The 17,301-nt window shown below is 37.7% G+C and overlaps 1 protein-coding gene across 2 annotated transcripts in view; it reads right to left on the reverse strand.

Annotated features, from left to right (window-relative positions):
• The window catches only part of ldlrap1b (low density lipoprotein receptor adaptor protein 1b), a 36,738-nt gene extending 19,439 nt beyond the window's left edge, over positions 1-17,299 (reverse strand). For both annotated transcript variants that reach the window (XM_057342335.1, XM_057342336.1), the window contains exon 1: positions 17,035-17,299. In XM_057342335.1, the coding sequence (XP_057198318.1) occupies positions 17,035-17,119 (85 nt within the window). In that variant the 5' untranslated portion in view covers positions 17,120-17,299. The remainder of the gene's footprint in view (positions 1-17,034) is intronic.
• Positions 17,300-17,301: the final 2 nt, after the last annotated feature.

Consider the following 17,301-nt stretch of genomic DNA (forward strand, 5'->3'; position numbering starts at 1 on the left):
ATGCTCCTTTTTCACAGCTAACCAATGACAGAGACCTGTCGTTTCCATAACAACATGCGAGAAACGTGATTGGTCGAGAAGGCTCAAGCTCGAAATTTTTTTATTGTGGCCGAAACGCCCGTTGGAGGATAGTTTTGTATAAATGCAAGTTTAATTTTCACTTTCAACAACTTGTGATTATATTTCTAGCGAGAAATTAGTATTGTAGTTTTTAAATATGTGAATAGATATTGCAAAGACGCTCTCTGTTTATAATTCAAATAGACTTCCATTACACTGCCTATCTGTTTCCCTGGGCTGCCTTCGTGCACTCCGAAGTCATGGCGTTCGGCTGCTATTTGTTACCAAACGCGGCCAGCGTTTTTTTAACTAAAAAAAGCGCCTTTATCAACCTTTTCTTGTCAAAAAAGAAGTTAAGTGTGAACACGGCCTAAGAATGTTTTATTCTAAAAATAAAAAGAGTCGCACCAGCAAACAAGAAAAAATATAATTATATTATTTATATAATAACATAAGCCTAATAATGTTTTGAAACGGTAGAATACAAAAGGTTAATGTAAAGGTGAAGTACATGGGTGGGTGGTGTTAGGGGACAAACAATATCATGATCAATGATAGGCCACATCATAAAAGAAAATCAAATGCATGTATGCTCTTAGAAAGCAGATTCAGTGTACACACACACACACACACACACACACACACACACACACACACACTTAGAATTCAGAGACACACATAAGCGTTCACAGATGTTTGATATTCACACAGACAACAAATTGACAGACAGCTCTCAGAGCTCACAATAACAATGAAATGATGCAAGATGCAGAGCAGGACATCAATGACATCACTTCCTCTAATGAAAGGAAATTAACTCTGCTGACAAGGAGGAGGAGAGGCAGAAGGAATAAATCATGGGAGAGATATTTGGATCAGAGAGGAAACAGAAGTGAGATGAAAGAAATCATGACTGTGATGTTTACAGCACCGCTTATAAACAACCTTCAAAGTGAATATGAGGTGATGATCCCAGCTCCCTGAACACACGTCTGTGTTTACAGTTTAACGCATCTGCAACAGTAACTGACTAATGTTTCATAAAGTCTCGTCTCTTAAACAGTCCTTTATAACCAGTGCAATCATTAAAACTGAACTGTTAAACCACAAACACCAATGTGGAAAAAAACGTGTATCATTTCAAATCCGTTCACAGCAAGAATGAACGACAGGCGAATTCTCGTGTTTAGTTTTATTTGAAGTTATCTTTACGTTGTGTTGTGAACATGCGGAAAAGTGTCATTACAACAGGGCTCTACACTGCGACTAAATGGTCGCATTTTGCATTTTGGTCGCAAGTTTTTCTTAATGGTCGCACCGGTGCGACAGCCAAACTGATCAATATATAATTTTTGCGTATTATTAAATTAATGCGCAGAAATGTTATATTGCGCAAGCGGCGCATTCATTTTCGTCTCCCCTCCTTCAACCATTCACTTATCTATCAGTGGCCCCGCCCCCAAAGACGTAATTCGCGGGTAGAGGCGAAGGACCGAAAGAGCAGACGAGTGAAGCGCTCAATCTTGCAACTGAAATAAATATGCAGAATACAAGAATTTCCTCGGCTAAGGTACAAAACAGCAAAGATAACGAAATGTGTTGCAGTATTGTATGCATGGAAGCTAATGCAGGAAACACGTGTTTAAACTTAAACGATTGTATAAAGCTCTCTAACAATACTGCAAAGCATACAAAACGTTACACATCACGCTAAATACTATTTATTTGTAAGTCGCTATTGATAGATATGGAGGACTAAACCTGCAAAAATTATAAATAAATAAATGTATAAATAAATAAATATATAAACAAATAACTGTAATAATATGAAAATAAATAAAGGAATGAATGGTTTGATAAAACAAAATAATTCGTTTTAGCTATTATTGATCTTAGCTTTAACTTTTCTTTTCATTTTTTAAATTGATTTATTTTTTTTTGTGTCCATTTTTTAATTATTTTTAATTATTATTATTATTTATTTTTAGATTATTTTATTTATCATTTCCTTTTATTTTTACATTTATTTATTTATACGTTTATTTATTTTTATATTTATTTATTATCGCATGTATTTATTTCCACTTTTATTTATTTATTCTTGAATTTATTCTTACTTTTCTGTGCCTTGTATGATAATTAGATGGGTTGGTCTTGCCTACTATTGGTTCAGCGTAGATTGAAGCGTTTGATCGATTACTCTTGACTTGCTTTGGACTAACGTCACGTCACTCACTGATCATTTGCTTCGTGTATAACGTTAAGTAACTATGGCGGGCGCACAATTAGCTAGAGAGTTACAGCATTTAGCCAATGAAGTCGATAACCATGCATCAAATGACTGTGTGTCATTCAGATTAGGTGCGTTTATTGATGATTTATTACAGATTGACGGCGAGATAAATGACAAAGTTCTCCCTCGGTTGTTAGCCTCTTTGCAGCACATTCAAAGTCTGTGCGAGTCAGAGGGTGCTATGCTATGGTGGCGTTACAGTTCAACTGGTGAAAATCATAAAGCACAAAATGTAATAAGGTTTAACTACACAGATGAGCTTGTAAACCGAAGTCGCAAGCTAACGCTTTGTCAAAGTGATAGTTATAAGCAGCCTTTCGGTTAGAAAAAGCGTAAAGATTTAATGTAACATGATGTAACATAATGTAAATGAATTGAGACATAGTGAACTTAAGTCACAAGTTAACACGGTAGTAATGAGCATCGTTCTTTCACTACAGGGGCCATCAAATGGAAACCATTCCTTCTAAAAAGACGTGGTTACTAAACGGTACTCGTAAACTACATTCCATAAGAGATAAATAACACAGAGGTCACAAGTTAAGACGGGCATATTCCCTTGATTCATCCAGCTGCATATTGTTGTGTGACATCTTGATATTATTGCAAAGATCCGCAGCAGCTAGCATTGCGAAATAGCTTAGTGTGATTGTTACCGTAGTGACACGCTGCCTCGCTTTATTGTATGGGTACGAATCCCGTGTCAAATCGCTTTATTTATTTTTTCACCTCGCTTCAGCCGTTACGGGCGATCATACCAATAATTTGCAATCTTAACAAGAATGTCAAAATCATGTAACAAGAAAGTCTGTGTTTATTAGACATCTTAATATCAAGTCGTCTTGTGCTTTCAGAATCGACGAATCTGCTGAGGTCGTTCATGCACCTCTTTGGCAGAGGACCTGTAACCGGAACTTGGTCACCACCTTAGCACCCCCTGACTCGCACAGATTTTGAAGAACTTTGTCATTTATCTCGCCGTCAATCTGTAATAAATCATCAATAAGTGCATCTAATCTGAATGACACATAGTCATTTGATGCATGGTTATCGACTTCATTGGCTAAATGCTGTAACTCTCTAGCTAATTGTGCGCCCGCCATAGTTACTTAACGTTATACACGAAGCAAACGATCAGTGAGTGACGTGACGTTAGTCCAAAACAAGTCAAGAGTAATCGATCAAACGCTTCAATCTACGCTGAACCAATAGTAGGCAAGACCAACCCATCTAATTATCATACAAGACACAGAAAAGTAAGAATAAATTCAAGAATAAATAAATAAAAGTGGAAATAAATACATGCGATAATAAATAAATATAAAAATAAATAAACGTATAAATAAATAAATGTAAAAATAAAAGGAAATGATAAATAAAATAATCTAAAAATAAAAAATAATAATAATTAAAAATAATTAAAAATGGACACAAAAAATAATAAATCAATTTAAAAAATGAAAAGAAAAGTTAAAGCTAAGATCAATAATAGCTAAAACGAATTATTTTGTTTTATCAAACCATTCATTCCTTTATTTATTTTCATATTATTACATTTATTCGTTTATATATTTATTTATTTATACATTCATTTATTTATAATTTTTGCAGGTTTAGTCCTCCATAGATAGAAGCCAAACGTGTATCAATGCAGCTTTCATGAAGAATAATCACTAAACGCCTTCAGGTCTCGCGGGTTGTTTGAGATATGCGCGCGCCCAGAGAGTCAGAGCACAAAATACTAAACGGAGTTCTCTTTCACGCCTTCTTACTCTGAAACGGACATATAAACACAAAATAACGTCAAAATTCCCATATTAACAAGAAACCTTGTAAAGGTATTCAGTTTCGTGACCAAACAGTTGGGAAACAAAACGTGTATTCTAGTATATTGCGCGAGCTCTTAAAGGGCCAGCAGCATAATAAAGATCTCTGTTTATAATGTTCATCAAACGACAACGGACAGGCCCAAAAACACTCACAGATGTGCTTTAAATATGGTAAAGTGTTGAAAGAGAGTTTACATATCCACTCAAAAATAATTCAATCATAAACAATGATTTGTATTAATTTCTAATTGATTTATGAATGTATCAAATACATTTCAATTAAGTTTTAGTGATTCTTTTTTCTTACCTCACCCCACGACTCTGGTGCTATCAAATTAAGGGCTGGTGCCACCAACTGAATAACTTGGTAGCACCAGTGCCACCTCTCTCAAGTGTTAGTCTAGAGCCCTGTACAAACTAAAATCAACATAACATAACAAGTAACTAACTGATGAACTTCCTGATGAAACGAACAGAAAGTATTCAGTGAACTATCCTGTGATCAGAGTCTCTCACTGTATCTGTCAGTCACACAGACCCTGCAGAACCCCTGGAGCTTTTCCTGCCTGCTGCACTTTCTGTGTTCAGCATCTCTCCCTTTAAAACTCATTGTACCCTGTTCTTCACCTGAGGCTAGACAGGCACAAATCTTTGCTTGGTATTTGTTAGTAGGACACTTTCAGTCTCAGATCAGACATCCATAAACAGAATATGAACCGTCTGACACGTGCTTCACACAAAAATAGTGACGCCCGTTTAAACTAGCAGGTCAAATACAGATTTCACAGGTTTGTATGAGTCAGCAGCATGGGAACCTTTTGTTAATATGGCACCAGACCGCTACAATAACAGTATTTAGAGGAAGAACTAATAGCTGGATTTTCCAAGTTGACTCTAAACGATTCCAGAGTTCCCTAAAGCTTAAAAAACTGAGTCACTTTATTCAAATCTGGTTAACATAAACATCCGAGTCAGTTTGGACCCGTAATCACGAATGCACCAACCCATCCAAAACTGCCAACACAGACACACTTAGACCCGCTGAATCAACATCCGGACTGTCTAAGTTTGATCCGATTACAGATCAGGGCACAGATTCACCGAAACCTAAAGCAAAGCCTAAAATAGCAGTGAGACAGACTCCCTTCAGGTTTAACTGACGGAAAACGTTCATGTCAGTGTAAGTAACTCTCCTGGGCTCTGACTTGCAGAATCTGACCACCAACCTGACCTTAAAGTCCATTAGACACTTGATCCATAACCTTCCTGCGAAACGTTTTCTTAATTCTGAAATGAAACTAAAAATAGAAGGAAATGAGGCTGATCAGATTACTCAAAAGCAGACACTGGTGTTTTTATTGTGCATTATGACGACAGAAAAAAGCAATAGACATTCACTGCTTTGTACACAACATTATCATGTACAGGAATTGCAAAAATGTACACATTAAAATTCAATTACTGGATGTTTGTTAAAGTCCCCGTGAAACAGAAGTTGCGATCGTTTTCACTTCCGTATTCTGACACGTTTTCGAGTGATAAGGAAATTCAAAGGAGAAAAGTAGTTGCGTTTTTCACTGCGAATTGTAAAAACAGCTGTTGCATTGATTTTGAAATGAAACCCGCAGCAGACTGACAGTTTAAGGGGAGGAGTTAACGGATGCTCCGGCCAAGCCGTCTAATTTACGTCATTTGAGATGGATAGTCATTTCAGGGCAGAAGTGCATATTCAGATTTCAACTGAAGATTATGAGGGTACATGAATTTTAAAAAGAAAATGACCCACATTGATAAGCTATTCACTATAAACACTGCAATATTTCATGAAAAAATAAGAATCGTCATTTTTTATTTCACTGGGACTTTAAACATCCTTCCTCTAAACCTGAAATATAACCTGTAATATAATTTGATTTTGTGATGAAAAATGTCTGTGACAAACTCATCATGACAGTTTTGATGATATTCACAGGCTCACTGCTGTGTAAGAGTTCATTGATAGAGAATCAGATCATTAGTGCTCATCACTGCTGAATCTGTACGCACCGCATCTCTCACGTGACCTCGGAGTTTATCAGCAAAAACTACAGCAACAAGCCACATGACTACTCAAAAGAGTCCCAGAGAGCAACATTCTGTGTCAAGTTTTGCTTCACTGACCCTCAGCTGAAGCGACTGCTGAATTTTTCATGCGAACGCAAATGCATTCGCACCGGGACCCGGCAGGTTCATGACAGCCGTGCACTGGCTTTGGAGACAGACTGCTGATCTCAGATCATTTAATGCATTTTAAATCTCAAAAAGGTCATTTCTGCAGAGAGGGAGAGATGATTTTAGATCCGTCACTTCTGAAAACCAATCACGGATTTCCAAATCTATTTTCTCTAAAGGCATTCAAAAAAATGCTTGCAATATAATAAACCAAACCAATCACATGAGTCTTATGAGATGTTTGTTTCAACAAGATTGTACTTAAATAACATGAGTTTGTTTAGCATGAAAACCACTTGCAATAAAAAATATGTTTATTATGTACATATTTAATGCCATATTTAAAAAATCTAATGCCACAAATCCTGTTCCCATAATAACAGCGTCTTTTCTGATTGGTGAGACCCGATCCAGGATTATGGGTAGTACGCAAACCAAATTCTTTAAAATATCATTGCTTTTGCGAAATTGAAAATACACTAACATGTGAATTCAAATAAATATTTACTCTCACCGTAAAAAAACTCACGTCATTAAAGGTTTATGCGCTATTGCTAAAAATCTTTCGAGTTCAATTCCTCTATGGGGTGAATGAACGCGATTCAGTCTCAGACAAACAGACTGCTGGGATATCTCTGTGTGAACTGGAGTAGAACAGATGACAGGGAAAGAATGAAGCAGGAGAATGGAGGCATTATTCAGTCGATGGATGGAGGAGGAGAAAGATGCTCGCCTGACACAGCCGGATACGCACACGCACGCCATTGGTATTAATAAATAAAAATATAATGAGTTTGAAACAGTTAACTGATGTTTCTTTGCATTTTTTATCTTATTGATAAAATGATGCTTAATGATGTTTCTAGAAAAACTGCCTTTAAAAGAAAACTGCAGAAAGCTGTATCGCGGTGTTTTTAGAAGGAAAGTCAGCGTTCAATAAACAAAAAAAAATCTTTTCTTCTGTTTAACTCGAAAATATGATGCATTACAGCAGTAAAATTGGTTATTATGTGGTTTTCTGTTGCCTTTAATTTGTGAGAATCAAGCCATGAGAACCTGCAGATGTGTGTGTGTGTTTAAATAAAGGCTCAATTAATAACACTGAGCTTTGAAGAAATTTGAAGGGCTCAGAGGTGCTGCATTTAGCTCGAGGTTACACACACACGCGTACACACACACACACGCACACGCTTTGGTTGACTATCCCCGTGGGGACAGTCCATAGGCGTAATGTTTTTTATACTGTACAAACTGTATATTCTATCCCCTATCCCTAACCCTATCCCTAAACCTAAAGATCATAGAACACTTTTTGCAGTTTTAGATTTGTAAAACATATTGTTCTGTACAATTTATTAGCTTTTTTGCCCATGAGGACCTCAATTTTGGTCCCCACGGTGACACGAGTCCCCATGTGTTGGTGTGCATTCAGGTTTAGGTCCCCACCGGGATATACAAACATGAACGCGTACACACACACACACACACACACACACACACACACGTGTGCAGGTTACAGAAGGCACAATCAACAGGAGGATTCTTAAAGCCCTCCTGTGTCTTCACATTTATGAGCGACAGATTAGCAAATACACTCACGGCTCCAGAGAAATCATTCTTGACACAAAGCAAAAAATATACATTAGTATAACAATCACCGGTACACATTCATACCTAAGAAAAATCATCAAGAATAAAAAACATCACAATTTTCTGGAACAAGTTGACTGAACTGAATAAAACCATTCTTTTATCGACTCCAGTGGATCATGTACCAAATCAAAGAATTAAAATCATCACAAATTCACAATAATCACAAGGTCGCCTAGTTGCCGTTAAAATCACCACAAATATATTGTGACTATGACGCCACTTATATTAAAGGAGTAGTTCACCTTCAAAAGAAAATGATGTCACCGTTTACTCACCTTCTTGTCATTTCAAACCTGTATGACTTTCTTTCATCCGCAGAACACAAAAGAAGATATTTTTGATTAGGGGTGTAACGATACTTCGTACTACGATATTTCGCGATGCAAAAATGTCACGATGCGCATCGAAGAGAGATATGTTTAATTGTATTCGCTGAGCGGTCAAGACGCTACCTACTCTGCACCAGCGCGTCACGTGTTCTTATCTCACATATGCGCTAGAGAGAGAAGTCTCTGGGAGAATTGGAAGCACAAGACACAATCTGTGTCGCCACGTGATTTACAAAGCGTCTTATTTTCCCTCACAATCGCCGTTAAAACACAGCAAACTTGAAGCGTGACTGCAGGCGAGTCACCCCGAAACTCATTACAAAGGCAGCACAAACGTTTTTAAATGACAATGTTAGTTTATCCGCTAACGTGAGCTGCTGCATAACGTGATATGCAACATAAAGTAAGCCAAAAGAAACCAGCGCTGTTCCGATCAGAGAAGCGATGAAGCGAGTCGTACTGTAGATTAAAATTTCGAATGACATGCTAAAAACGAACCAAGTATGTGATCTGCATGACTGAAGAAATGTAATGCAGTTTATGTAATGTCTTTTTGAAAGATTTTTCTCATTCATTACAGTCTCAAGCAAAGACAGCGCAGATTCAAAGAGACACGAGCCAATAGCGCTCGAGCGTGAGCTCTGTCAGAGCGTTTCATTGGTTGAATGTACTGAATGAACACGCCCTTCACTGAACGAACGAGTCAGTTGAGTCAAAATGAGACTGAACTGCTACATGTCGTTCATGCTCTAATATTCTCTGTGTTACAACAATGCATATCCAGTAGTTACTCAACTTTTCTGAAAAATAAAGGTAATGACCTGGTTTCATTTAATTCTACACTGCGTTCCAAATTATTATGCAAATTGGATTTAAGTGTCGTAAACATTTAATTTTATATTGTTCAATTAAACTTATGGATGGTATTGTGTCTCAGTGCTCTTTGGATCACTGAAATCAATCTCAGACACCTGTGATAAGTAGTTTGCCAGGTGAGCCCAATTAAAGGAGAACTACTTAAGAAGGACGTTCCACATTATTAAGCAGGCCACAGGTTTCAAGCAATATGGGAAAGAAAAAGGATCTGTCTGCTGCCGAAAAGCGTCAAATAGTGCAATGTCTTGGACAAGGTATGAAAACATTAGATATTTCACGAAAACTTAAGCGAGATCATCGTACTGTGAAGAGATTTGTGGCTGATTCAGAGCACAGAAGGGTTCGTGCAGATAAAGGCAGAATGAGGAAGGTTTCTTCCAGACAAATTCATCGGATTAAGAGAGCAGCTGCAAAAATGCCATTGCAAAGCAGAAAACAGGTATTTGAAGCTGCTGGTGCCTCGGGAGTCCCGAAAACCTCAAGGTGTAGGATCCTCCAGATGCTTGCAGTTGTGCATAAACCTACTATTCGGCCACCCCTAACCAATGCTCACAAGCAGAAACGGTTGCAGTGGGCCCACACATACATGAAGACTAATTTTCAAACAGTCTTGTTTACTGATGAGTGCCGTGCAACCCTGGATGGTCCAGATGGATGGAGTAGTGGATGGTTGGTGGATGGCCACCATGTCCCAACAACGCTGCGACGTCAGCAAGGAGGTGGCGGAGTCATGTTTTGGGCTGGAATCATGGGGAGACAGCTGGTGGGCCCCTTTAGGGTCCCTGAAGGTGTGAAAATGAACTCTGCAAGGTATGTAGAGTTTCTGACTGAGCACTTTCTTCCATGGTACAAAAAGAAGAACCATGCCTTCCGTAGCAAAATCATCTTCATGCATGACAATGCACCATCTCATGCTGCAAAGAATACCTCTGTGTCATTGGCTGCTATGGGCATAAAAGGAGAGAAACTCATGGTGTGGCCACCATCCTCCCCTGACCTCAACCCTATTGAGAACCTTTGGAGCATCCTCAAGCGAAAGATCTATGATGGTGGGAGGCAGTTAGCATCAAAACAGCAGCTCTGGGAGGCTATTCTGACATCCTGCAAAGAAATTCAATCAGAAACTATCCAAAAACTCACAAGTTCAATGGATGCAAGAATTGTGAAGGTGATATCAAAGAAGGGGTCCTATGTTAACATGTAACTTGCCCTGTTAGGATGTTTTTGATTGAAATAGCTTTTGATTTCAGTAAATATGACCTCCTAATGCTGCAAATTCAACAAATGACCATTTTCAGTTTTTTACAACCTATGAAATGTTTTCAAACTCTGTTGTGCATAATAATTTGGAACAGTGCATTTTGAGTTTTTCATTTTTTAAATAAATACTGTTGTCAGTGGGAGGTTTGTTCAATAAAATTCCAAATGTACCCTAACTGTTGATTACTTGAAAATTATACTGACTGTCATTTGCATCGACAAATTAGGAAAACCAGAGAAAGATATCATTTGCATAATAATTTGGAACGCAGTGTAAGGTAAAGTAAATTATGTCGAAACAGTTAAATCTTTGTATGGAACATTTAATTACACCATTTAAATTAGTTAAACCAGATAGATTTTAGTAGACTAATATAATGTAGATTTTGTCGACTAAAACTAAAATGATGGTGATGACTAAAATATGACTAAACCTAAATCAAAATTTGCTTTCAAAATTGACACTCAGTGACCAACCTGCAGTACAGCCTTAAAATGGTAAAATTCTTTATTAAGTTGTATGTGCAACAAAAAAGTTACTGAAATTGTTAATATTTTGAAAATAAATGTTATTTGAATTTCAGTTTCATTTTTTAATTTTGTTCAAAATATCGAGATGTGTATCGTATCGTGAACCGAGCATCGAGACATGTACCGAATCGTGAGCTGAGTGTATCGTTACACCCCTAATTTTGAAGAATGTTGTTAACAGCCCCCCATTCACTTGCATTGGTTTTGTGTCCATACAATAGAAATGAATGGGGGGCTGTGCTCTTCTGTTACCGACATTTTTCAAAATATCTTCTTTTGTGTTCTGCAGAAGAAAGAAAGTCATACGGGTTTGAAATGACAAGAGGGTGTGTAAATGATGACAGAATTTTCATTTTGACGGAGAACCACTCCTTTAAAATTGCCAATGATGATTCAATGTCCATCAGTGTTCCTCACTAAACCACTGACCCTGATCTGCTTTCAATCTCTGGACTCTCTCACACACACACAGTTCAAAAAGTGAAAACGAGGCATGCACGGGAATGGCGAGATATTAAAGATGTCTGAGGTGGTAAATCTGGCTTGTAAATAAGAGCGTTGATGGAAGCAATCTCCATTACACACTGGCAGCTTCAGCTCAGACCTTCTGCATGACCTTACACACAATTCACCACCACACGCCCCTGCAGGAGCTCCAGAGTCTACACGAGAACACTGGTGAAATGAAAACATTAATTTTAGTCCTTCAGGGCCGCGAAGTGACTCCACCCAATAATTTGGTAACCAAAACCAACATTGGATACTGAATATCCTGTTAGTAGGTTCTTTTGAATGAATCTTACAAATCTTAAATTAATAAGCTTCCAAATGTCGGAAACAAAATGGTCTTTTTGAAAACATTAGGTTAAATGGCAGCTCTAGCAGACGAAGTCAGAGTCTCTGTTGAAATGACTGTGATAAAAGAAAAATGATGGTTGCTGGATTTAAAAGTTCAACAGATGTCAGGTTGTTCAAAATGTAAATTTCTGCATGTAAAGCCTAGAAAAGAATCTACATAGGTCAAACAACCGCAGCATTCTGAAGTAACCTACATTCAGCTGAAATCTCAAGACAAAGGCCTTGTTCAGAGTAATACATTTTCATCTAAAAATGCATCTTTGTATCTTGTGCCTACGTCAGCGTGTTTAGTATTCCGTGTGGATTTTTGGAAAACTTTTCAGAATGCTACCGTGTAGACAAAACGTTTTTAAATGTATCCAGATTAGTGTGGACGTAGTGTAACATTGACTGTAACAGTGACGTCACACACTGAGGATGCTGTGGTGGCATTTCCTGTTATGACATGTAGAAAAAACATAGCTGTCTAGTCTAGAGCTCTATTACTTTGTCTATTTCTTGCTACACTCATATCTGAAAAGAGTAAATGTCAAAGAATAATGTCATGAGGCAAAACTAAACTTATAGAGAAATGTGTATGTTTTCTGCAGGGTGATGGGTGAAGAGCATTTTCCATAAAAAAAATTAAGAAGCATCCCAGTCCATCATAATGGACATCAAGAATGAGTGTCTGGAATGACAAAAAACTAGAGGTGCACCGATTGACCGGCAAGAGATCGGAATCGGACGGTTTTTCGTATGATCGGCCCGACCGGTGACCGGCCGGTCAGTCTCATGTCTCGCCGATTCCAAGCCGATCTTCTGTTACCCGTAATGCGGGCAAGAACGTCACAGCCGTCAGTACACTCAAAGCCGCAAGTAAACATGTAAACGTGCGCGCGCACAGCCTGTCTTTCACGGCTCGTTTATACTCGCATGTGTGTCCACCGGACCGCGAGTCTCTGCTGACTGACGCGCATCTCTCATATCCGCTGACTGCACGCGCGTGCACACGCATCATGTACTGTACAGACAAAAAGGTGCACTGTAGTTCATCTCTCGCTGCTCTGTCTACATGGAGTATGTATGCTAACAGTGATGCTATTAGCATCATGCTAAACTCTGACACATGCTAAACTCATGTTGAAGTCGTTCACTCTGTGTAAAACCAATGTAAATTCCACTCAACCTGATTGCTTGTCATACGTTAAAACTGTGGTCAGTTCACCTAGGTAAAATGACATTCAACACGACTTCTACTTGTTTTTAAAAATCCAAAATATAAAAAAAATGAATAAATCAACCAATATATGTGATATATATCTGATTGAGTTCTTTACTAACACAAAAAACTGCAAATACATCTTTAGAGTAGAATTCACTCATAAGAGTTTTTAACTTTTTTATTGAAGTTGCAGCAAAAATCAACCCACTTCTTTTAATACTACAGACACAAGATAAAGACAATTTATTTTACATTTCAGAAAAAATGAAATAAAGCAATGATAGTTTCATAAACGGAAACAGACGAGAATAAAGTTGAAGTATTTTATTGTTATCTTAGACCTTTGTGAGATGAGTACAAAAATGAAAAAGGTAAATTAAGTGACATGTTTAGTTATATTTTATTATTTGTGACCCTGTCTTAAGTAGCACGGGAACGTTTTTAGTAAAAGCCAAAAATACATTGTATGGGTCAAAATGATCGATTTTTCTTTTATGCCAAAAAATCATTAGGATATTAAGTAAAGATCATGTTGCATGAAGATATTTTGTAAATTTCTTACCTTAAATATATAAAAACTTTATTTTTGTGAGTGGATGGCCTGACACAGTGCCCCTGATTAACAACTTCAAAGGCAATTTTCTCAATATTTTGATTTTTTTGCGCTCTCAGATTCCTGAATTTTAAACGGTTGTATCTCGCCCAGATATTGTCCTATTCTAACATCTCATATATCAATAGAAAGCTTATTTGTTCAGCTTTCAGATTACGTAAAAATCTCAATTTCAAAAAATTGTCACATAAGACTGGTTTTGTTGTCCAGGGTCACATTTGTACTTCTCTTCAGTCACAGAGTTCTTCAATTTAAGAGTTGTTTGGGGAAGATTCTGTAATTTAATACAGCTTGGAGAACTGCATTTAGGGAAATTTGGGGAAATCGTAATGTTCAATCATTTATTCAATGAAAATAAAAAAAATGTGTATTGAAGAAAAGTTAATATGGTTTTATATACAGTATACTGTCAATTATAGTTTGTGGATAGAAAGTCGTAATCAGCAAAAATCGGAATCGGCAGGTTTCACTTGTAATAAAATCGGAATCGGCAAAGAAAATTGCAATCGGTGCATCTCTAAAAAAACACATTTTTTTAGTGTCTCACAATAAGCCGCTCTGTAAACACCCTCACAATGCTTTACACTTCATTCTCTTTGCTTGACAGGAAGCGAAAAAGTGAGAGAAATATGAAGTAGCCCAATGTGTCTGCTTCATTCCCACCAAAACCACACACATGATCGTATTGTAATTACGACATCTGAACATCTAACTTAGCAGGAAGTCTTTAAGGTGGCATTAGTCACTGTTTGTGTGTTTGATTCCAAAACAGTTTCTCAGCACGCAACGCTCCAATGCAAACAACTTTAGTTCCTTTATAGTCACAACAAGTACAACAACTGACAACAGAACCCATTAGGGAAGCAATAATATTCACAATGTTGAACTTGGTACTGATAATGATTACGCTACATGATCAATACAACAAAGAGGCTGCTGTTGAAGAATGAGCGGTGCAAAATATATCTGACCCAACCACAAAGCATCTCAATTCACATGCGATGAGGGGGAGTTCTTAAAATCTTAAAGGAGCAGTAGATAAAAAACATAAAAACAGTCATAATTGCTATTGAACAAACTTTACTGATATTAGACCTAGGACTGTCACGATTATTAAATAATCGTCTCATCGCGATTGTTTGACCTCAGAAGACACTAGGGGGAGCTGTAGTGCATCTGCATATTGCATATTTTATTGTATATATTGTAACTAAAGCATGGTAATACTTGTAAAATGAACCACCACAACACAATCACTTTAAAAAAAACTAAAGCATATACCATAAAAATAACCAGCAGTACAATTGAATATTAGTGTGAAAACCAGTCTACCAAAATCTCATTAACGTAGAAGTAAACTTTTATTGTAGTCTTGCAAGTGAGAAAAAAACACTTCAATTCTTCAATGGCTTCAATGGTGGCTTCAATTCACACCTGATCAATTTACTTCATTTACAAGTATTTGGCGGTTGTATTATTGACATCAAGTATGATGACCCAATTTTTCCTATGTATTTCCAAGAAAAAGAACATAGTCTTTATATTCAGAACAATATGGTCGTTTCAAAGCTGAATAAAAAATGTATGAGAATTAAAAGTCAAAGCTCTAAAACAGACAATTAATCGCCATAATCGCAATGATTTATTAGACAATTAATCGTCAGCCAAATTTCATAATCGTGACAGCCCTAGACCTAGAAAAAATAATTATATACATAAAATAATATATGATCGTCCTCCCTTAAAGGGGTGATGAAGTGCACATTTTTCTTGAATTTCTGACCTCTATCAGAGGTCACCGTAACACCATCTTGCACATTTCCGAAGTGACTATTTCACAGTAAGTGCAAATACACCTTTTGAAGCTACCAAAGCACTTCATCATGTCAGATGTGGACTCAGTATGATGATGTGATATTAAAACAACACTGCCCTCAACAGAACCCAAACATCACAGTACGACGGCAGTGATCTGACAACCAACCATCTCCATCAAAACCAAACAGAAAGGTCACACCAGGCAGCTGAAGAGCTACAGTGCAGCAGATGGACTGAACTCTCGAGATGCCTGCTGTCTGTAGATCATCTGAGATCAAAGACGCCACTGGATCCTGCGAGACCGAGACCAGCAGCCCAAACTCTAGAGACCCTCACTAGCATCTGTTGACTCTGTGGTTACGCAGTAGTGTATGAGAACACACAGGTGTGGTTTAAATGTTTAATTGGGGTGGAGAACGCACCAGGGACTACCTACACGAACCATTCCTTTTACCAAATAAAGCAAATCCATGTCATACCATCCGCACCTGAAATGGATTGCCTAGCAACACTGCTACAGACCTGACCTGACCTGACCTGACCTGACTGAAGCACTGTGGAGAGAACTTCAAGAAGACCAACGAAGAGCTCATCGATCTGTAACGCTCTGTTATGTGATGATCTGAATATGAACGTGATGTGTGAGGGAAATGCAAACCATTACAAATTTGATTTGCTATCTATGTATATCTACGATTGACAGGAAGGCTCTTGTACCTGAAAATACTTTTGCGCGTTGACGTCACTCCGGGAGAACGCTACGTTACGAAGTTACAATCAGAGTAAACAAATGTGAAAGAATGCACGTTTTTGAAACATTATGATGGTTTATTTACAAATATGACGTAGATCTGTCGTTGTGAGTATACATGTATATATTTTAATGTACGCAACCCCACGATTTTATTTATTGTTATCGTTCACTGTCTATGGCATGTGAAGACTTCTTTCCCTGTTGTTATACATATATATATATATGTGTGTGTGTATAATGTTTGAAATAAAGTAAAAAAAAATGTTACAATCAGAAAGATGCGCTTTCATTAACGTTAGATCTCGTGCCAACTGACAGACGCTGAGAGAGATCTGTCTACTCTTATGAATATGAACCATGGTTTTACCACAGTAACCTTAGGTAACATATGGCATTAGTCGTAAGACTACAGTAAGCCCAAATTTACCATGGTCTCACTACAGTCATCAAAGTTCCACCATGGTATTTGTAGTAAAACTGTGGTAATACGACTGTTAATAAAAATGTGAATAAAAATAAACACGACTACCACAACACAAACACCACATGGGTCATTTTCATAAGGTTATTTCCTGAATATTTCGAGTAAATTGTCATAGCAGATAGCGTGAATCGAGTGCAAACGGCTGCTATCAAAAACCGAACTTTTACATCAACTTACTTACTTACATAACTAATCAGCAGATATAACGTTAAGCAAGAACTTCAATGGTGCTTTCAAACAGACGGACAGCTGGAAACTTACTTTTATGTCTTCCAGAGATCCACGACTGTTTCGCCAGACTGGGACTGCGAATGATCGCACGCCCGGCTGATTTCAACGCGTCCATAATCTGTAATAATTCTATGTCGATAATATAAAACAACGTGTAATCCTCAGGGCGCGGTCGTCCGCGAGGCCGATCCTCTCACGGCAGGAAAACTTTTATGGAAGCCTGTGATTTTCCTCCTTTTTAGCGGACGATCCCGGGTGGATGACACTATTGAACATTCTCTCCGCGCAGGGCGGGAT

This window comes from Triplophysa rosa, linkage group LG9 (genome assembly GCF_024868665.1).
Source record: "Triplophysa rosa linkage group LG9, Trosa_1v2, whole genome shotgun sequence".
Taxonomy (NCBI): Eukaryota; Metazoa; Chordata; class Actinopteri; order Cypriniformes; family Nemacheilidae; genus Triplophysa; species Triplophysa rosa.